Source organism: Lissotriton vulgaris, chromosome 1_1 (genome assembly GCF_964263255.1).
Source record: "Lissotriton vulgaris chromosome 1_1, aLisVul1.2, whole genome shotgun sequence".
Classification (NCBI taxonomy): Eukaryota; Metazoa; Chordata; class Amphibia; order Caudata; family Salamandridae; genus Lissotriton; species Lissotriton vulgaris.
Window position 1 is genome coordinate 1,335,775,381 of NC_141685.1, and position 16,132 is coordinate 1,335,791,512.

At 43.2% G+C, this 16,132-nt stretch overlaps 1 protein-coding gene across 2 annotated transcripts in view; it reads left to right on the forward strand.

Annotated features, from left to right (window-relative positions):
* SCN8A (sodium voltage-gated channel alpha subunit 8) overlaps positions 1–16,132 on the forward strand; it is a 671,454-nt gene that overhangs the window by 581,296 nt on the left and 74,026 nt on the right. For both annotated transcript variants that reach the window (XM_086966390.1, XM_086966401.1), the window contains exon 23: positions 2,907–2,960. In XM_086966390.1, coding sequence (XP_086822516.1) covers positions 2,907–2,960 — 54 coding nt within the window. The remainder of the gene's footprint in view (positions 1–2,906; positions 2,961–16,132) is intronic.

Genomic DNA, 16,132 nt, shown 5'->3' on the forward strand with positions numbered 1-16,132 from the left:
TTACTTCTCAATTTCATCTCAACGAACCTGTAATACTTTGAACTTTTTTCCCAAATCCTGCCACAACAGCTGAAAAGGCTGTCCAAACCGTGGACATTAAACGATGTCTCGAATTTTACCTACACCAAACAAAGAATATTCGCAAAACACATCAACTACTTGTCTTGTTTGGACAATCTTGTCAAGGGACTGCAGTAAGAAAAGCAACAATAGCATGATGGGTTTCAGCTACAATCCAGTTTTAACACACTAAAGTAGGCAAACCTTTAACAATGCAAGCTAAAGCTCATTCTAATCGAGCAGTATCCACTTCTGCTGGTCTGTTTGCAGACGTTCCACTGGAAAAGATATCCCGTCATGCGACGTGGAAGACTGCCCACACGTTCACTCACCAGTATTGCCTGGAGTCGTCGCAGCGCAGTGACGCAGCCGTAGGCCAGGAGTTGTTACGCCATCTCATCCAATAAGGTGAGCCTCTTTTTTATAGAGGTGTTTGTTCATATCAAATTCAAGTGGATTTCAGGCACTGTTTATTACTGCTTTGGTTATTCCATTCATATTTACTTATCTATGTTTTATAGACATGAACACTTATCATTTCAAGATATGTCTTTGTTGTAGATATACTCTATGCATATATATTACATGCTTAAATTATTCACGTCGTGGAAGTGGGAGTCCCACGGTACAATAGTAAAGCAGTATGTATAACTCTATATGTATGTACAGACTCCATCGACGACAGCCCCATTACTTGTTACTCACCATCCTCCAAGGGTACTTCAATTACCTACAATACTGCTTCCTATGCTGATTCAAGCATGTAAATCTATTAAATATCCAATACTGGATAAGAAAATAAATTACTTATCTTTAGCTGCAGTTATCCAGTGTTGGTATCTTTCATAGATTCACATGTGACTCACCATCCTCCCCTGAGAGGCTCCCCTTATGCCTAGGGATATTATTCCCACTTGTGCTAGAAAATCCAAGGGACTCTGCCTCTCTTGGGAAGGTTCTAGAGGGTGCTAGCACCTGATTTGTCATAAGTTCAAGTTTGGTCCTTTTATTAAAAGGACATAAACTGATGGCATATTGCTATTATAGCCTATGATAGTTATGCATACTGCTTTACTATTGGACCGTGGGACTCCCACTTCCACGACGGGAATGATTCAAGCATGTAAATCTATTAAATATACCAATACTGGATAACTGCAGTTGCAGGTAAGTAACTTATTTTATTTCACATTTATGGGAACCCTACTTAAAATTTGCCTAAGACAGTAAGACTTGCAGACTTTCATATGAATTCCTCTGTGGTTGTAAAAGCTTTTGTTCAACATCCTTCCAACTCTCCAGAGAGAATGTTGCATTCACTTGACGTTAAAAGTTGTATCACATTCTGCCTGAGCAGAATAAAAGATTTCAGAAAATCAACCTAACTGTTATTTACTTTCTCCATTCATTGTAAGGAATTGCCAGTCTCGAAACAAGTAATTTCTAGATCGGTTGTTGCAACGATTGCTTTCTGCCATGGGAAAAATGGGAAGACCTCTGGCGGTACAGTTAAAACCCATCTCACAAAAAGCATGGCGACTTCATCAGCACTTCACACAAGTGTACAGCTTGTTGAGATTTGATGAGTGGCAACATAGGGAAACAAGCACACCTTCACAAAGCACTATTGCTTGGAGGTAGTCGCGAAGGTGCAAGCAGTTCTACAACCTCTTCTAAAGTAATGTGATATTAGCTATTATAGCCCACCCACGTCCTCTTGTTGTTATAGATATATATCTACATTTTTAGTACTACTTGCTTTCTTATTCAAGCATGTGAACCTATGAAAACTCCAATACAGGAGAAGAAAAATGTTACTTATCTGTTACTGTAGTTCTCCAGCGTTGGTATATTTCATATATTCACATGCTGCCTGCACTCCTGCCCAACTGGAGAAGTGTGGCTCACTGGTTAGAGCAGGCAGACCCTGAAGCAGAGGTCAGACCCGGGACCAGGGCTAAATTCCTGACGCGGCAGGGTCTTGAGCTCAAATGTCCACGGACTCGATAATTCTCACTTCGGTGCCTGACCTGCCTGACCTAATCATGGGTTCACACTCTGCAACTCTGGGCATTAAGCTTGCTTAATCTCCACAACGGCCCCCGCGGCGGGATGCCTGGCTTTCACCTTGGGGATGCCCTGTAGGGGCTATCTCACAGGGAAAAGCCAGGACGGGTTCCCAAGGCACCCCTGGGTGATAAGCGCTATATAAATCCAATATACAATACAATACAATACAATACAATACAACTAGAGGCTCAACTCAAACATTTCATTACTCTTTATAGTCCACATTTGTGCTAAAAAATGTGGTGTGTGAAGACCTCTGGATGGGGTGAAACAAGGAGCACTCTCATACCATTGGTTTTAGTTTGGGCCTTTTATATCGACATGAATGGGCTAATAAAGGGGCGCTGTTTGTGCCTCGCCAAACAGAAAGTGCTTTATACTGCTGTATTAAAGTTACTTGGGAACTCCCACTTCGACGATGCAAAATGATTCATTAACGTGAATTATGAAAGAAGCCAACGCTGCAGAACTACAGTTACAGGTAAGTAACTTTTTTCTTCCATACGAAATGATGTCACTTAGTAGTTAGCGTCCCTTATCAATCTGCACAGCTTTTGATTGTCAGTTACTAATAACAGTACTACGAACCACTCATAAGATCATCAAATTTATATGTATCTATTATCGAAATATATACAGACAAAGGAAGCAGATTATTTCCGTCTCTATTTAGGTGTAAAAATCATTACATGTACAACTTCTGATGTTATTGGTAGATTTGATGATTTAGCTAGTTTGTAGCAGTGGCATTAACTAAAATTAATTTATGTTCTCAGGCTACTTTCAAGGGCTGGATGGACATCATGTATGCTGCTGTAGACTCTAGGAAGGTAAGTTGGTTTCAGTTATATCTGGTTTTACCACGCTTCGGGATTACCTTTTACAGGTAAAGGTTGTTTGTTTTTCTATTGATGGCTATGAAATAAAAATAAGCGCTGCATAATTCTTTCAGCATAAATGTGTGAAAGAGATGTCTATCTGAGCCACATCAAGATAAATAAGCATTGGCAAGGCCAGTAAGTCTGGTATTCATTTCAAAGAATGTGTTTCTTCATTGATTGTCGATTTTGTTTATTTAGGCATGCGGGTTGTTGAGTGCGTGAATAAAAAAATGGTAAAGGGTAGGTAATGAGATGGATGAGTGAGTGGCAGAGGGCATATATGAATGGTTGAATGCACTGATGGGTGAACAACTAAGTGAATATAGATGGATGAAAACAGGCATATGAATGGATGGAGGCTCACTCACTAATGCAGTCCCCGATTCATTCGTCCATTTCATAAGTAATCATATTGTTGTGTGTCTCTTGTCCATGCTCATTCACTCCTGGCATGAATCTGTGACCATGAAAGCACTCAATATGTGGCCTCATACAAAAGGAGACCAGAATCTCTGCATTTTCCTTGATTACATTTTTCCAGCACTGTTTCCCCTTCAATGTGAACAGGAAGGGACTTTCTTGATAAACTCTTGTGCTCGTGTTGAAACTTGATTCCCCAGAATAACTGCATTTAGACAATAGAAGGTGAGACCCAGATTAGCTAGTCCAATATTTAATTGCCATGTCCTAGGTACTTGATAGCAAGCAGAAGATAAGTGTGTTAGTGTCCAAATGGATTGCACACTACATGCGTGGATAGACACCCGTAGTAACTCTGGTGACCTCCTTGGCATTTTCTTTATACCTCAGGGTCTGATGTTGCTGTAGGCCAACTAGTTTGTGGTGGTCAGGGAAGTCTTGGTGGCCCCTACCAGCTTTGGGTTTAGACTATACTAACCGTCCACCTACTGAGTTTATTGTTATAATTGTTGCACACTGATGCTCCTACTACATCAATAACATTAATGTGCGACCGTAAGCTAATAGAAGGCTACTTTGGTCATACTTCATATGGATGGGTTCCTATTTTTTGCTCCTTCTAGATTTTACTAATCACTGCATAAGACTGTCAATGGCGAAGGGAAAGACCAGGCGAGGCGCTACACTTCCCAGTGTGCTCTCCGCAATACCACCTTGACTTGGTCACTCTGTACTGTGGCTATTTAACCGTTGTAGCTTGGTCTTTACCCTCATGATGTAGAGGCGACTATTTCTCAATCTTGCTAAACATGTTTTACTTCTTTTACAGAAATATTGTGTCTGGAAGATGAAAAATTTAAATTATTTGAAAAATCCTAATGCCATCATTACTAGCGAACTGTAACTTTCCCCGTTGTTTCCCTTCCATGAAATTACGTTACTTGCGGTCTCAGTAATTTTTTTGTTGAGTGGTATTGTAGCTAATAGGAATTTTTGGGGCAATAATGTGCAGGAATCTGACTTACAGTGCTGTGCTGATTTTTGCATGTTTCCGCCTGTGTTCCACTCGAAGACTTTGCCTGACTTGCAGCAGGTGAAATATCTGGGTTGAATACCCCAGAGCATTGGTGCTCAAACTAAACTCCTACTACCTGGCACATTGGAATTAAATGGCCACTTCTAGAAGCAAAGCGTCTTGTTGGTTATTCAAATTGCAGGAGTAGCTTCCAATTCAATTCAATAAACTTTATTCGGAAACATGTAAATCATGTCCATAAAAGTACATACATACAAGAAAACATGTTAAAATATTCGAGACAATCGCAATCCACTAAGAAAGAAAATACAGTATGGTACATATAATAAATCAAGTAACGCACTTAAAAAGATTTAGAATAAATAAAAATGTTATATAAAAAGTTTATATATTTTTTTTAAAAATCATGCTTTTCCTATAGCTGATGGCCCTAAGTAGATAACTGGCCGTATAAAAACAGATGTCAGGATGATGCAAGTTAAAAAGTAATTTCATTGCCGCTTTAACAGTTCTAGCTCCAAATTTGATAAATAAAGGTTTTAAAAAGAATTTACGACATTCGCTATACAAGTTACAAGTAAGTAGAAAGTGCTCTGTGCTTTGTTCTGAAATGTTGTCGCACCGACAAGGACCTGTGGGGCGTGTTTTAATCTCAGGGAATGCAACCAATAGGTGGACCGTACCCATCCTCAACCTGGTGAGAACAAACCGGTGTTGCCCTTTAGTTACCTGAATGAGGTAAGGATGTAGGCCCACGAATTCATTCAAATGGTTATAACGTACACAGGTGGAAAGTTTGAGATCATCCGTGGCCCGTCTTTCTGCACAATGATTTAGGAAAATTGATTTCAGACTCTCTTTAGAGAGATCCGAAGCAGAACAGTGATCTGATGTAACGTCAAACCCGAACACATTAGAGAAGGATTCAATTATGTATTTAATCCATGGGATTCTGAGAAAATAGTCAAGACGAAGGCAATCCTCAATGATGGCCCTATTAAATGAGGTTTCGTCTTTCATCCAGACCGAGCGCCACAACATCAAAGGTCTCAATAATAATAGATCATTTAGATGACATAGTCCTAATTCTTTATGGACCAAACTATTAGCAGTAGAAGTCGGGAGACACAATAATTTTTTCAGAAATGTATTCTCTTCTACCTGTAAAGATTCTGCCCTGGAAACCCCCCATACCCCTGCTCCGTAGAGGGCAGCAGAGAGACACCTAGCTTCAAAAATCTTAAGCATTGCTTTAGGTCTTCTACTACCTAATTTACTTACAAAAGCAAATATTCCATTGGCACTCCTGGTCATTTTGTCGCGCACCACCTTGTGCTCGATGTCCCAGCGGCCATTTTTGGAAAAGTTGACCCCCAGGTAGCAAAAATTTTCCACGCACTGCACCTCTTGGCCATCGATGAGATACCTATAGGGCTTTTTAGTTTTGACTTTACTAGCTCCACACTCCATCACATAGGTCTTACTCTTATTAATGACCAGCTTTCTCTTTTCAATAAAGGCCACAAATTTATCCATCAAAAGCTGTAGACCCCGGGGGGTCCTAGAGAGCAACACAGCGTCGTCCGCATAGAGTAACACGGGGATGGTACTTGTGTTTACTCTAGGGGCGTCCGCTGGTGCCTTCTTTAAGATCAAGTCTATTTCATTAATAAACAGAGTGAAAAGCAAGGGTGCCAAAACACACCCTTGTCTAATACCTCTCCTGACCCTGAATTTGTCTGTGCATTCGCCCGAAGGCCCATAACGGACGCTCGAGCTAAGCCTCTCGTATAAACGGGCCAGAAAGTATATAATTTCCCTAGGTGCTCCCATTTCTAGCAAGGTAGTCCATAGTATTGCGTGATCCACCAGGTCAAAAGCGCTGCTCAAGTCAGCGAAACAGAGGTAGAGCGAACCATTTTTAGCTCGGGTGTATTTCCCTATCAGGAGTTCCAGGTTTAAGCATTGTTCAATGCAGCCTCTACCTTTCCTGAACCCATATTGACAGTCTGTCATTATCTGATTAGACTCTGCCCACTCTTCTAATCGGACGAGGAGTACACGGCTCATAATCTTGACGGACGAATCCAGCAATGAGATTGGCCGGTAGTTTTTAGCGTTTCCTCGGTCCCCTTTCTTATGAATCGGAACTATTATGGATTCAGACCAGGTGCACGGAAAGGTATAGCGAACAGCAGCATTAAAAACTTTGACTAGTACTGGTCCCCAAGTCTCAGGTGCAAATTTGTACATATCAACTGGGACACCATCGGGTCCCTGGGCCTTACCACCCTTACTAGCCCTGATACTACTTAGGACCTCCTGCAAGGTGATATCTAGATTAAGTACTGGCCAAGAGTAACTTATCGGCAACGTTACCATATTAGAGTTAATAATACCAGAAAAGTGCTGTACCCACGATTCCTTACCCACGTTTGAGGTTAACACGGGAAGTTTATCATCTTTTAGAAGGGGGCTATTTACTACTGCCCAAAAAAGAGTACAATTGTTCGATACAGCCGCTAGATCCAGTCGCTCCCAAGCTTCCTCACGTAATTCAACTTTCCTTTGCTTAAGAGCCAAATTATAGTCGGATCTAAGCTTAGCTACAACTGTTTTGTCTCTAGGTTTAATGGATAGTGCGTTTTTCAGTGACTTCAATGCCACAGTACAGGCATTATTAAACCATCCCCTTGCTTTGTTATTAAAATTTCCAGCCAACCTAGTAAACTTACCACTAATAAAAACATTGATTTTCATAAAGTAAAGGATACAGGCCTCCAGGTTTGGTTTCTCATCAATAATTGATGTAATATCAGTTAAGCAGCATGAGATAATGCAATTAGAAGTTACTTCTGCTCTATCCCCTGCCCACCTTATCCTAAATCCATTCGGCCTATGTACCTCAATGTTTATAATAGGGCTACTATCTGGGATTGTACAAACTTTCCAAAACCTAGTTTCGATAACAAGACAGTTATGGTCACTAACCAAGTAATCAACAACCTTGACATCAGAGCTAAAATGAGCTAATTCGGAAGACATGCAAATAAAATCAATTACAGTGTTTGCCCCTCTCCCCACAAAAGTTGGCAAACTATCACCCTTCCCGTCCTGCTCAATCTCTAGGATCTCCAAATCGTAGTCTAATAGGAAGGAGTTCAGAGTTTCTCCATATGTATTGTGTTGGAAATGCGTAGCTGGCTCTCCAACACGGTTCAAAGTACCACACAACTTATGGTTAGAGAGAGGACAAACAGAAATGTTAAAATCTCCAACATATATGAACTCAAAAACTGTATTGGAAGCTTTCATCAATTGTTTGATTGCGATGTCTAATTCTAAAATGACCGTGTATCTGCTGGCATCAAAAACATTATTATACATATTAATCAACAGAATGTTTTTGTCTGCCTCATCAGCTAGCCACAGCAGTTGGGAATTGTTGCCCACAGTGATATGCTCCTTCACCCTTATTCGCATTTTCACAGAGGTCAGAATTAGCAAACCACCTTTAGCCCTCCCTGAGGTAGTAGCCGTTGCTGGTAACTCGTATGCTACAAAACCATCAAGGCCCTTAAAATTTAGACACCAGGTCTCTTGTAAACATATGATATCAAATGTTCTAATAAGTTCTAACCACCCCAATACTTCTAGTTTAGAGGCTAGTCCTGCGATATTCCAACTGGCAATAAGGCGAGATGTTGATGCCCCCTCTAAGGTATTGCAAGATGGACCCACATACTTAGGCTGTATACTACCAGTAGTATTTGGGGACTGATGTAAATCAAATCCTGCACCCACTTCAGCAAGCTCGTGTCTGACCTCTTGTCAATCGCAATTATTAAGACCAGACAAGGCATCATATCTATTGTGTAATAGCGTGCTTGGTACTAGGGGGGATGCCCAGCGATTATGCATATTCAAGTGGTTATCCCAACCTAGTGCTGGTGTTTTCGGTAGAGTTACATTTTGCTGTTCCCCATAGAAGAATTTTAATGTTAGGGGTACCACAGTACCTCTTCTACGCTGAGGTGGGAGAATATGTGTTAGGACATTAGGAAGTACGTCGGGGTGGGCAAACGTTACCACCACACAGTCCCCTTTAAATCTTTTGGGGCGATTCCCTATCCAAGGAACACGTTTAGCTGATTTGATATCATGCGCCAGTTGCTGTGTCCCGCCAGGCGCTAACCTCATATTACCAGAGAGCCAGTGAAGGGCCTTACTACACAAAGAGCTGGATGACTCGGTAATACCGTCATCCAGCAGGGGTACATTAGCTAACACCAGAACGACAGGTGAGGCTTCCTCAATAAACTGCAGGGGGTCTGTTCCGTGGACTTGTGCTTGGGGTAAGTTTTCTATCAATGGACACTCTACTGTAGTTGCAATATTGTGATTAACTTTCGGGGCCGGCATATGCACTACATTGGTCGGCACACCAGATGGCCCTTCCCCGGCTTGATTAACCCTTGCGGTAGTATCTCTTATTGTTAGTAGAGTATTAAGACTACCTATTTCCTCCGTCAACTTTGTTTGCACACCTCCAAGTCGTTTTACTTCTGCCTGTAATTTATCTATTTTGGAGATCAGAGGTTTTACAATTTCAAAAAGTTTACCCTCTATAACCTCAAGCAGTTTAGTAAACATTTCATCATCTCCTCTGTTTCTTATAATCCCTTCCCCTACAGCCTTTTGTGGAGCTCTAGAGGGGCCTGGGGATAATGTTCTTTTCCTTTTCACTCTTGGCCTTTGGCCGCCCTGTTTCCGTTGGTTCTTCACGCAGGCGCGCACCGGCCGTGGTGTATGCTCAGTTAGTGGTAGATCATCCTCCACAGGACCAGATACAGTTTCTGGGTCTGAATCAGTAACGTTATCAGAGTCTACATCCAGAGTGACGGGAGATGCTAGCGTAATCAGTGGCTGGCTATCAGTCTCAATCCTAGGTGATACATTTGGTGAGACCCTGTTTTCCACCAGCACGAAGGGGCTGTCCTCAGCTGACAGGGGTAAAGTAGGGCTTAACCTGCGCAAATCTGGTGACTGGCTTAGCCCAAGTGATTCCCTCCTTTGTTCATTTATTTTCTTTACTGTTTGCACAACATAATTATCCATAGTATTTGCGGGCAGAGCAGCAGTTTTCTTTTTTGTCGCCATTTAAATATCACACAGTTCGCAAACAACACAGCAACAAGGTCTTACTTATAGACGCGTCTCTGATGGTCCAGGGGGTTGTGCCCTGCCCCTGCCTCCTCGTGCCGATGAGGGCCGTAGAGGGCCCGCCCTTTGCCCGGGCTTCGCCCCGGGCGTCCCGCTCGCGTCCCGCGGAGCGGACCTCAGCTCCGTTTTAAGCGCCTCCGGGCGCTGTTGTGCGGTCACTGGTGCGCGCCGCCGCTGAGGCTTCCGGGAGCTGTGGTCCCGGGGCGGCGGCGCGTTAGAATGCCTTAGTTGACTCTCTGGCGGTGGAAACGGCATTCGTGGACCCCTTCAGGTAAGTCACAGGTCACTGGTAGTGGTCTGGCGTGGCCCCCGAGCTCCGCCGACCTCAGCTCCGTTTTAAGCACCTCCGGGCGCTGTTGTGCGGTCACTGGTGCGCGCCGCCGCTGAGGCTTCCGGGAGCTGTGGTCCCAGGGCGGCGGCGCGTTAGAATGCCTTAGTTGACTCTCTGGCGGTGGAAACGGCGTTCGTGGACCCCTTCAGGTAAGTCACAGGTCACTGGTAGTGGTCTGGCGTGGCCCCCATTTTAATTTCTTTTTTGCTGTCTGGAATGGAAAGAGCCTCTCCCAGTATTGTTCACACTAAACTCAATCTTCTAAACATCTAGGTATTTAAAAGACTCTATATTATTCATTGACAAGTGTGCCACCGGAAAAGGCTTTCATAAAAGTATCCCAGTTGATTCCAAATTGGTCTAATCTATATCAGAAATCTTTTTGCTGCTATTCACCACCTCTTTTGTTAGTCAGCAACTAGTCACCCTTGCTTGCAAAGCAGTCCTTTTTCTGAGCGTAATCAGGATCCCGTAACCAAGTTATCAACTTCTGTGCAACGGCAATTATTAAAATTGTATTTTTGGTTGCATTCGTATAGCACTTCATATACCGTTGTGAAATGCATTGTCGGTTTACACAGTGAGGGAAAGCTTGGTTGGATGGGTATTGTACCTGCTGTGAATCTGTGTGGGAATCCTTTTGCTCTTGTGCGTGGGTGACCTGAGTGATGCATCTATTGTAGGCTGAGTCTCAGCGCTTAGAAGTGTGATTGAGTGAAAGACAGGGCATGCTCCATTGTCAGCTACTGCTATAAAGTACTATGAAGGGACCCTGTTTAGTTCAATACAACGTCTATGATTGATACAGCAAATAAGTTATCTACTCAGCAAATCTTTGGTGGCCAGCTGAGGGAGGAGCAATAGGTCTCCATGGATGGCCTGCCTTAGAGGCATCCCATATGTGAGCAGTTATTGTTTGAAGGGAATTATAGCACTTCAGTGTATTTGGCTTTGATTATGGTGAGGGGCGAGAGAGGAACCAACAGGCACAAACTTTATTAAAATCTTCCGAGATTCCATCCACATATGGCTGATCGATGTATGCACTAAATACCTGTCCTCTTGGGCACTGAGTTCCTTAGTTTACATGCTTGATGATGGTTGTTTGGCTAAATGGGTGTGTCAAGCATAATAGCCTATGCTTTTAACCAGATTTGTATGCAGCTTTAAAGATACCCTAGAGACATATTACTGGTATACACTAATCATGTGCTGAAAAATCTATTTGCATATTGTTAATCTAGGATAGTACTCCCAAATGTCCTTCACTCAGGGCATCTAATTTATAAGGCAAAATAAGAGAAATATTGTTGTATATCACACAGTTGATAGATTGCAAAATAAATCACCTCATATTTTATGTTTGCTATAAACTTATGTCTACGAAATATTGGAAATCCCATATATTGACAAAGGTGGTTTACCAAGGTCCTGGTCCCATTTCTGCATAGTTTGATTGTTTCAGTGTTTATGTACTGTGTTTTATACGTAATATAGAGAAAGGTATTTGTATATATGTTTAGGGCACAGCTTGTAATGTGAGGTTGTAAAACATGGGTGATTTGTGTTTTAGTGGCACAAAATGTGCTTGTTTCTGGGAATGAATGCACTGTCAAAGCTGATCTAAGTGCAGCATGAAATATTTCTTTCAACTTGGAAGTGTGAGATTTTTAAACCAACTATCTGACCTTATGTCATATACCAAATGTGTAAAGGTCATGTTTATGTAAGCAAGAAGACACTTGTAAGCAGTAATATTGAAAAGAAAAATTATGCAGCTTTTTTCTTTATTTGTTGATATTTAGTGTCCAAAGAAGTTCAATATGCAGAAGTTCAATATGTATGTGGCTTATTATTAATCAGTAAGCAAATGTGTCTCATTTGAATAAAAAAACAAAAAACGGGGGTAAAATGCGGGTTTATGTAGTGTACCATACACAGCCCTTGAGAGAGTCCACTTATTCACCTTATCCATAACCATTATGGTTTAAAATTGTGGCCATCCTCTAGGGTCATTGTTAATTGCCTCATGCATCGTTGGGTGTGTCAAATTGCTGCCACAGACCTCCTTCCGTCGAGGTTTATCCGCTTGTTTTATATGTGCAGAGATTGGATTAGATTTATTTGTAGAAAATCAGCTGCTTACGGTTAAACATTTGCTTCTTGGACTATCTCGAGATGAGCTAAAAATATTGGCTTGCTTTCATTGCCCCTGTAAAAGCCTTTATAAATGGTTCTGTGCGACTAGCACTTGTGGTTGTCTTGTTCTAACTTCATACTGCACAGCAAAAACAAAGAGAGCTGCCTCTTAAGTAAAGCAATCTTGCAAGTTAAAAACAGTTATTTTTTGTAAGAAATAAGACCTCACATACGTTGTGCGAAGTGTTGTGTTATGTGAATTTGTAGAGCACGGATAATCACCCGTGAGGGTATCCAGGTGCTGAGTCTGGCAGGATGAAGGGGATGAGGAGAGCATGCCTGTTTCGTCTGAAAGAGCCATGTCTTGAGGTACCTTAGGATGTTCATGAGGAAGGGGAAGGCTCTGAGGTGTTTCAGGAGGTTGTTCCAGGTTTTGGATGCCAGGTATGAGATGGGTCCTCCACTTCTGCTCTTCTTGATCAGAGGGAGGTATGCTCTTGGCTGTGACACAGATTGAAGGTGCCTGGTGGGTTGGTAGAAGTTGAGGCGGTGGTTGAGGTAATCTGGAACTGTGTTGTGCCGAACTTTCTAGGCGTGGGTGAGTAGCTTGAGGTTACATCTTTCCTCAATTGGTAGCTAGTGGAGATTCTTGATGTTTGGAGAGATGTAGTTATTTCCTGGGATGTTCAGAATGAGTCTGGCGGTAGCGTTCTGGGTGGTCTGGAGTCAGCGTAGGACATGAGGTGGGATTCCAATGTAAAGGGTGTTTCTGTAATCAAGTCTATTTGTGATAAGCGCCTGGGAGACCGTTCATCTTGTGTTCAGTGGGACCTAGTTGAAAATCTTAAGTGTTATTCGCAGGATGCGGAAGCATGATGAGTAGACGGCGTTGATCTGTCTTCTCATGGAGGGGTTAGTGTCCAGGATGATCCTGAGGTTCTTGCCATGGTCATCTGGGGTTGGGGGGCAAGTTTGGGGGGCCACCAAGTGGTCTCCCAGAGGGAGTGGTTGTTGCCTAAGATTAGGACTACGGTTTTGTCTGTGATGAGCTGGAGGCAGTTGTTTTTCATCCAAGCAGTGACATTTCTCATGCAGTTGGTGAAGTTTGCTTTGGCGGTGCTGGTTGAGTTGGTAAGGGAGAGGATGAGCTGTGTGGCAACAGCATAGGATACTATGTTGATGCTGTGGGCTCTGACGATGTTCCCGAGGGGCATCATATAACCGTTGAAGGGTGTTGGGCTGAGCGACGATCCTTGAGGGACTCCGCAGCGGAGTTTCTTGGTTTCTGAAGTGCAGAGGGAAAGTCTAACTCATTGAGTTCTGTCCTTGAGAAAGGAGGATACCCACTTGAAGACGGGTCCACAGATACCTAAATGCAGAAACTTTCTGATGAGTGACTTGTTGGATACCATATCCAAATCTGCGGAGAGATCGAGAAGGATGATTTGTGGCTGTTTCTCTTCTTTCGAGGATGCTTCTGGTGTCATCAGTGGCCACAATGAGGGTTGTCTCTGTGCTGTGGTTGGTGCAAAAACCTGATTTAGAGCTGTCTAGGAGTTGATGGAGTTCTAGGTTGTCTGCGAGTTGGATATTGAGGACTTTCTGATTTTTTAGGTATGTAGCTGCTGAGGGTGTTGAGGTTCCGCTGTTGGTTTCTTCAATAGAGCATTGACTTCTGTATTTTCCAGTACAACAGGAAGGTTGCAGTGGTTATGGAGATCTGAGGGGGCTCCTGAGTGGAAGGCATTCATCAGGGTGGTTGTTTCTTTATTCAAGAGTGGCTTCCAGTTGCTTAACTGCTGTTTGGCGATGAAGCAGGTATCCAGCTGGTAGGAGGAGTTTGAATCGGAATTCTGTTGGTCGTATGTGTTGTAAATCTTGGCTAACTTCTGTTCAAAGACATATGCGAGGTTGTTGGAGAGTGATGGGATATTGTCAATGTTACCAGGTGCAGGGTTGGAGATGTCCTTGATGATTGTGAAGAGTTATTTGCCATTGTTGAAGTTGGCTTTGAGTCTGAGAGTTAGGGCTTTTTTCTTTGCATCTCGTAGTTGGTGGTAGAGGTTGAGGGTGGCTTTGTACGTGGATCTTGTGGTTGTGTTTTTGAAGAGTCTCCATTTTCTTTCAAGTTGATTGCAGTTGTGCTAGGACTCCCTAAAGTCATTTGTGTACCAGCTAGGTCGTTTATTGTTTTTGTAGGTCTTGAGGGAGCGGTGTGGTTAGCACAGTCAGCTAGCCATTTATTGAAGAGCTTGGTGTTGACATTGAGGTTCTTGAAGTTGTTGGGTGGGCGTTCATGTAGGGTCTTGGTCTGATTTTCTTCTGATATTTTGTCCCAGTGTCTTGATTGTGCTTTGAGTTTTTCTCGTGGGATGGCTTGGTGGGCAGGTATCTTGAAGTGTATGATGTAGTGGTTAGGCTATGTGAGCGGGGTTGTGTGGGTGGGGGTGATCCTGTTATTGTAGGAGAAAATAGGGTCATGGGCATGAGCTACTGAGTCCCAGGTTGCTGAGGCTGTTGAGGAGGGCCATAGAGTTGGGTTCTCTGGAAATTGAGGTCCACGAAGTGGATGTAGTTGGTTGATCAGATGGAGAGGGGAACCATTAGGTCTGTGATATGATTGCAGAATTCCACTATGGGGACAGTAGGCAAAGGTTCCTCTAAGGTTGACGCTGTAGTCTGTTTTTATTTTGAAGGGGTGGTGTTCCATGAGGTTGGTGTCCGGGTCTGTGGAGGTGGTGCAGTCAGTTGTGTTTTAGTAGATGATTGCGAGTCCTTCTCCTGGTTTGTGGGTTCGGTCTTGGTGTATGATTTTGTAGACGGGTAAAATGACTGCAGCAATGTTTGAGTTGGAAGCTATCTTCAGAGATGTTTCGGTCAGGAAGAAAAGATCCCAGATTTCAGAGGAGTGTTTGTCGAGGGATCAGACATTGAGTAGCATGGCGTACAGTTGGTGAGTGGTGGTGGCATGTGTTAGTTGTTTGAAGGTGGTGGTGTCTGCGTCTGATGTGTCACAGGTGAAATCACAATAGGTGCAGGAGAAAGATCTTACAGTGGTGCTGGGGGATGCGCGGCAGTAGCGTGTTTGCCGGTGTGTGTTGAGTTCGCAGGAGATGACGGAGGAGTAGCAGTAGTGAAGGCGTTCGTTGGCTCTGGTGGCGGTTGTGGTGTTGCGTTGGATGGTCCTGGGGCCAGGGTTCCTGGAGCGGTCCAGACCCAGACGGGCTTGCCTTTGGCATGCCAGCTGTGCAGCCTGCATTAAGTTGGTCCTGAGGTGGGCAGGGCTTCTGTTGGCGGGGAGAGCAGTGTGTGGGGAAAAGCTGGGTGGAAAAACCCAGGTATTACCGGTATCCCTTGGTCAAAAAGCAGAAACTGATCAGACTGGAACAAGCAGGAGCTGGAGGCCAAGGGCAAGCGGCAAGCTAGGTGCCCTGGTGCAAGCATGTCTTTAATCTTGACTTAATGTCTGTCTTTCATTAATGATTACAATTTCAAGACAGAAAATCTATGGACTGCTCAGAGCTCCAGAGTCATAACGATGTCTTACACACTCGTTCTTTACTGTCACATTGGTATGAATCCATGTTGGTTGGTACTGTATGTAACAAGCTGGCAATGCATTGCCTTCTTGCTGGATGTGTTGTGCCCACTTTGAGAAGCAAAGTTGGAAGATGGTGTTTTGCTTCTTTGCTATCTTTTTCCCTTTGTGTAACTGTGAGTGAAAAGACTTGAGACAAATGCTTTGTAGTTATTCTGATTGATTGAGTACGACATTAGCAATTATAGCAGAGGTAGAAGTGTGTCTTCCACTGTTCTGTAGACTTCTAAATTCATACTGGAATGCAAAACCTATTTGGCCTCAGTGTGTTAGCCTAATTCGCACACATCCGAAAACAACTCTTCATTACTAGAAAACATGTAAAATAATCTTCTGCGCCGCAGTTACCACAGAACTGCTTTGTCCCCCTCAGG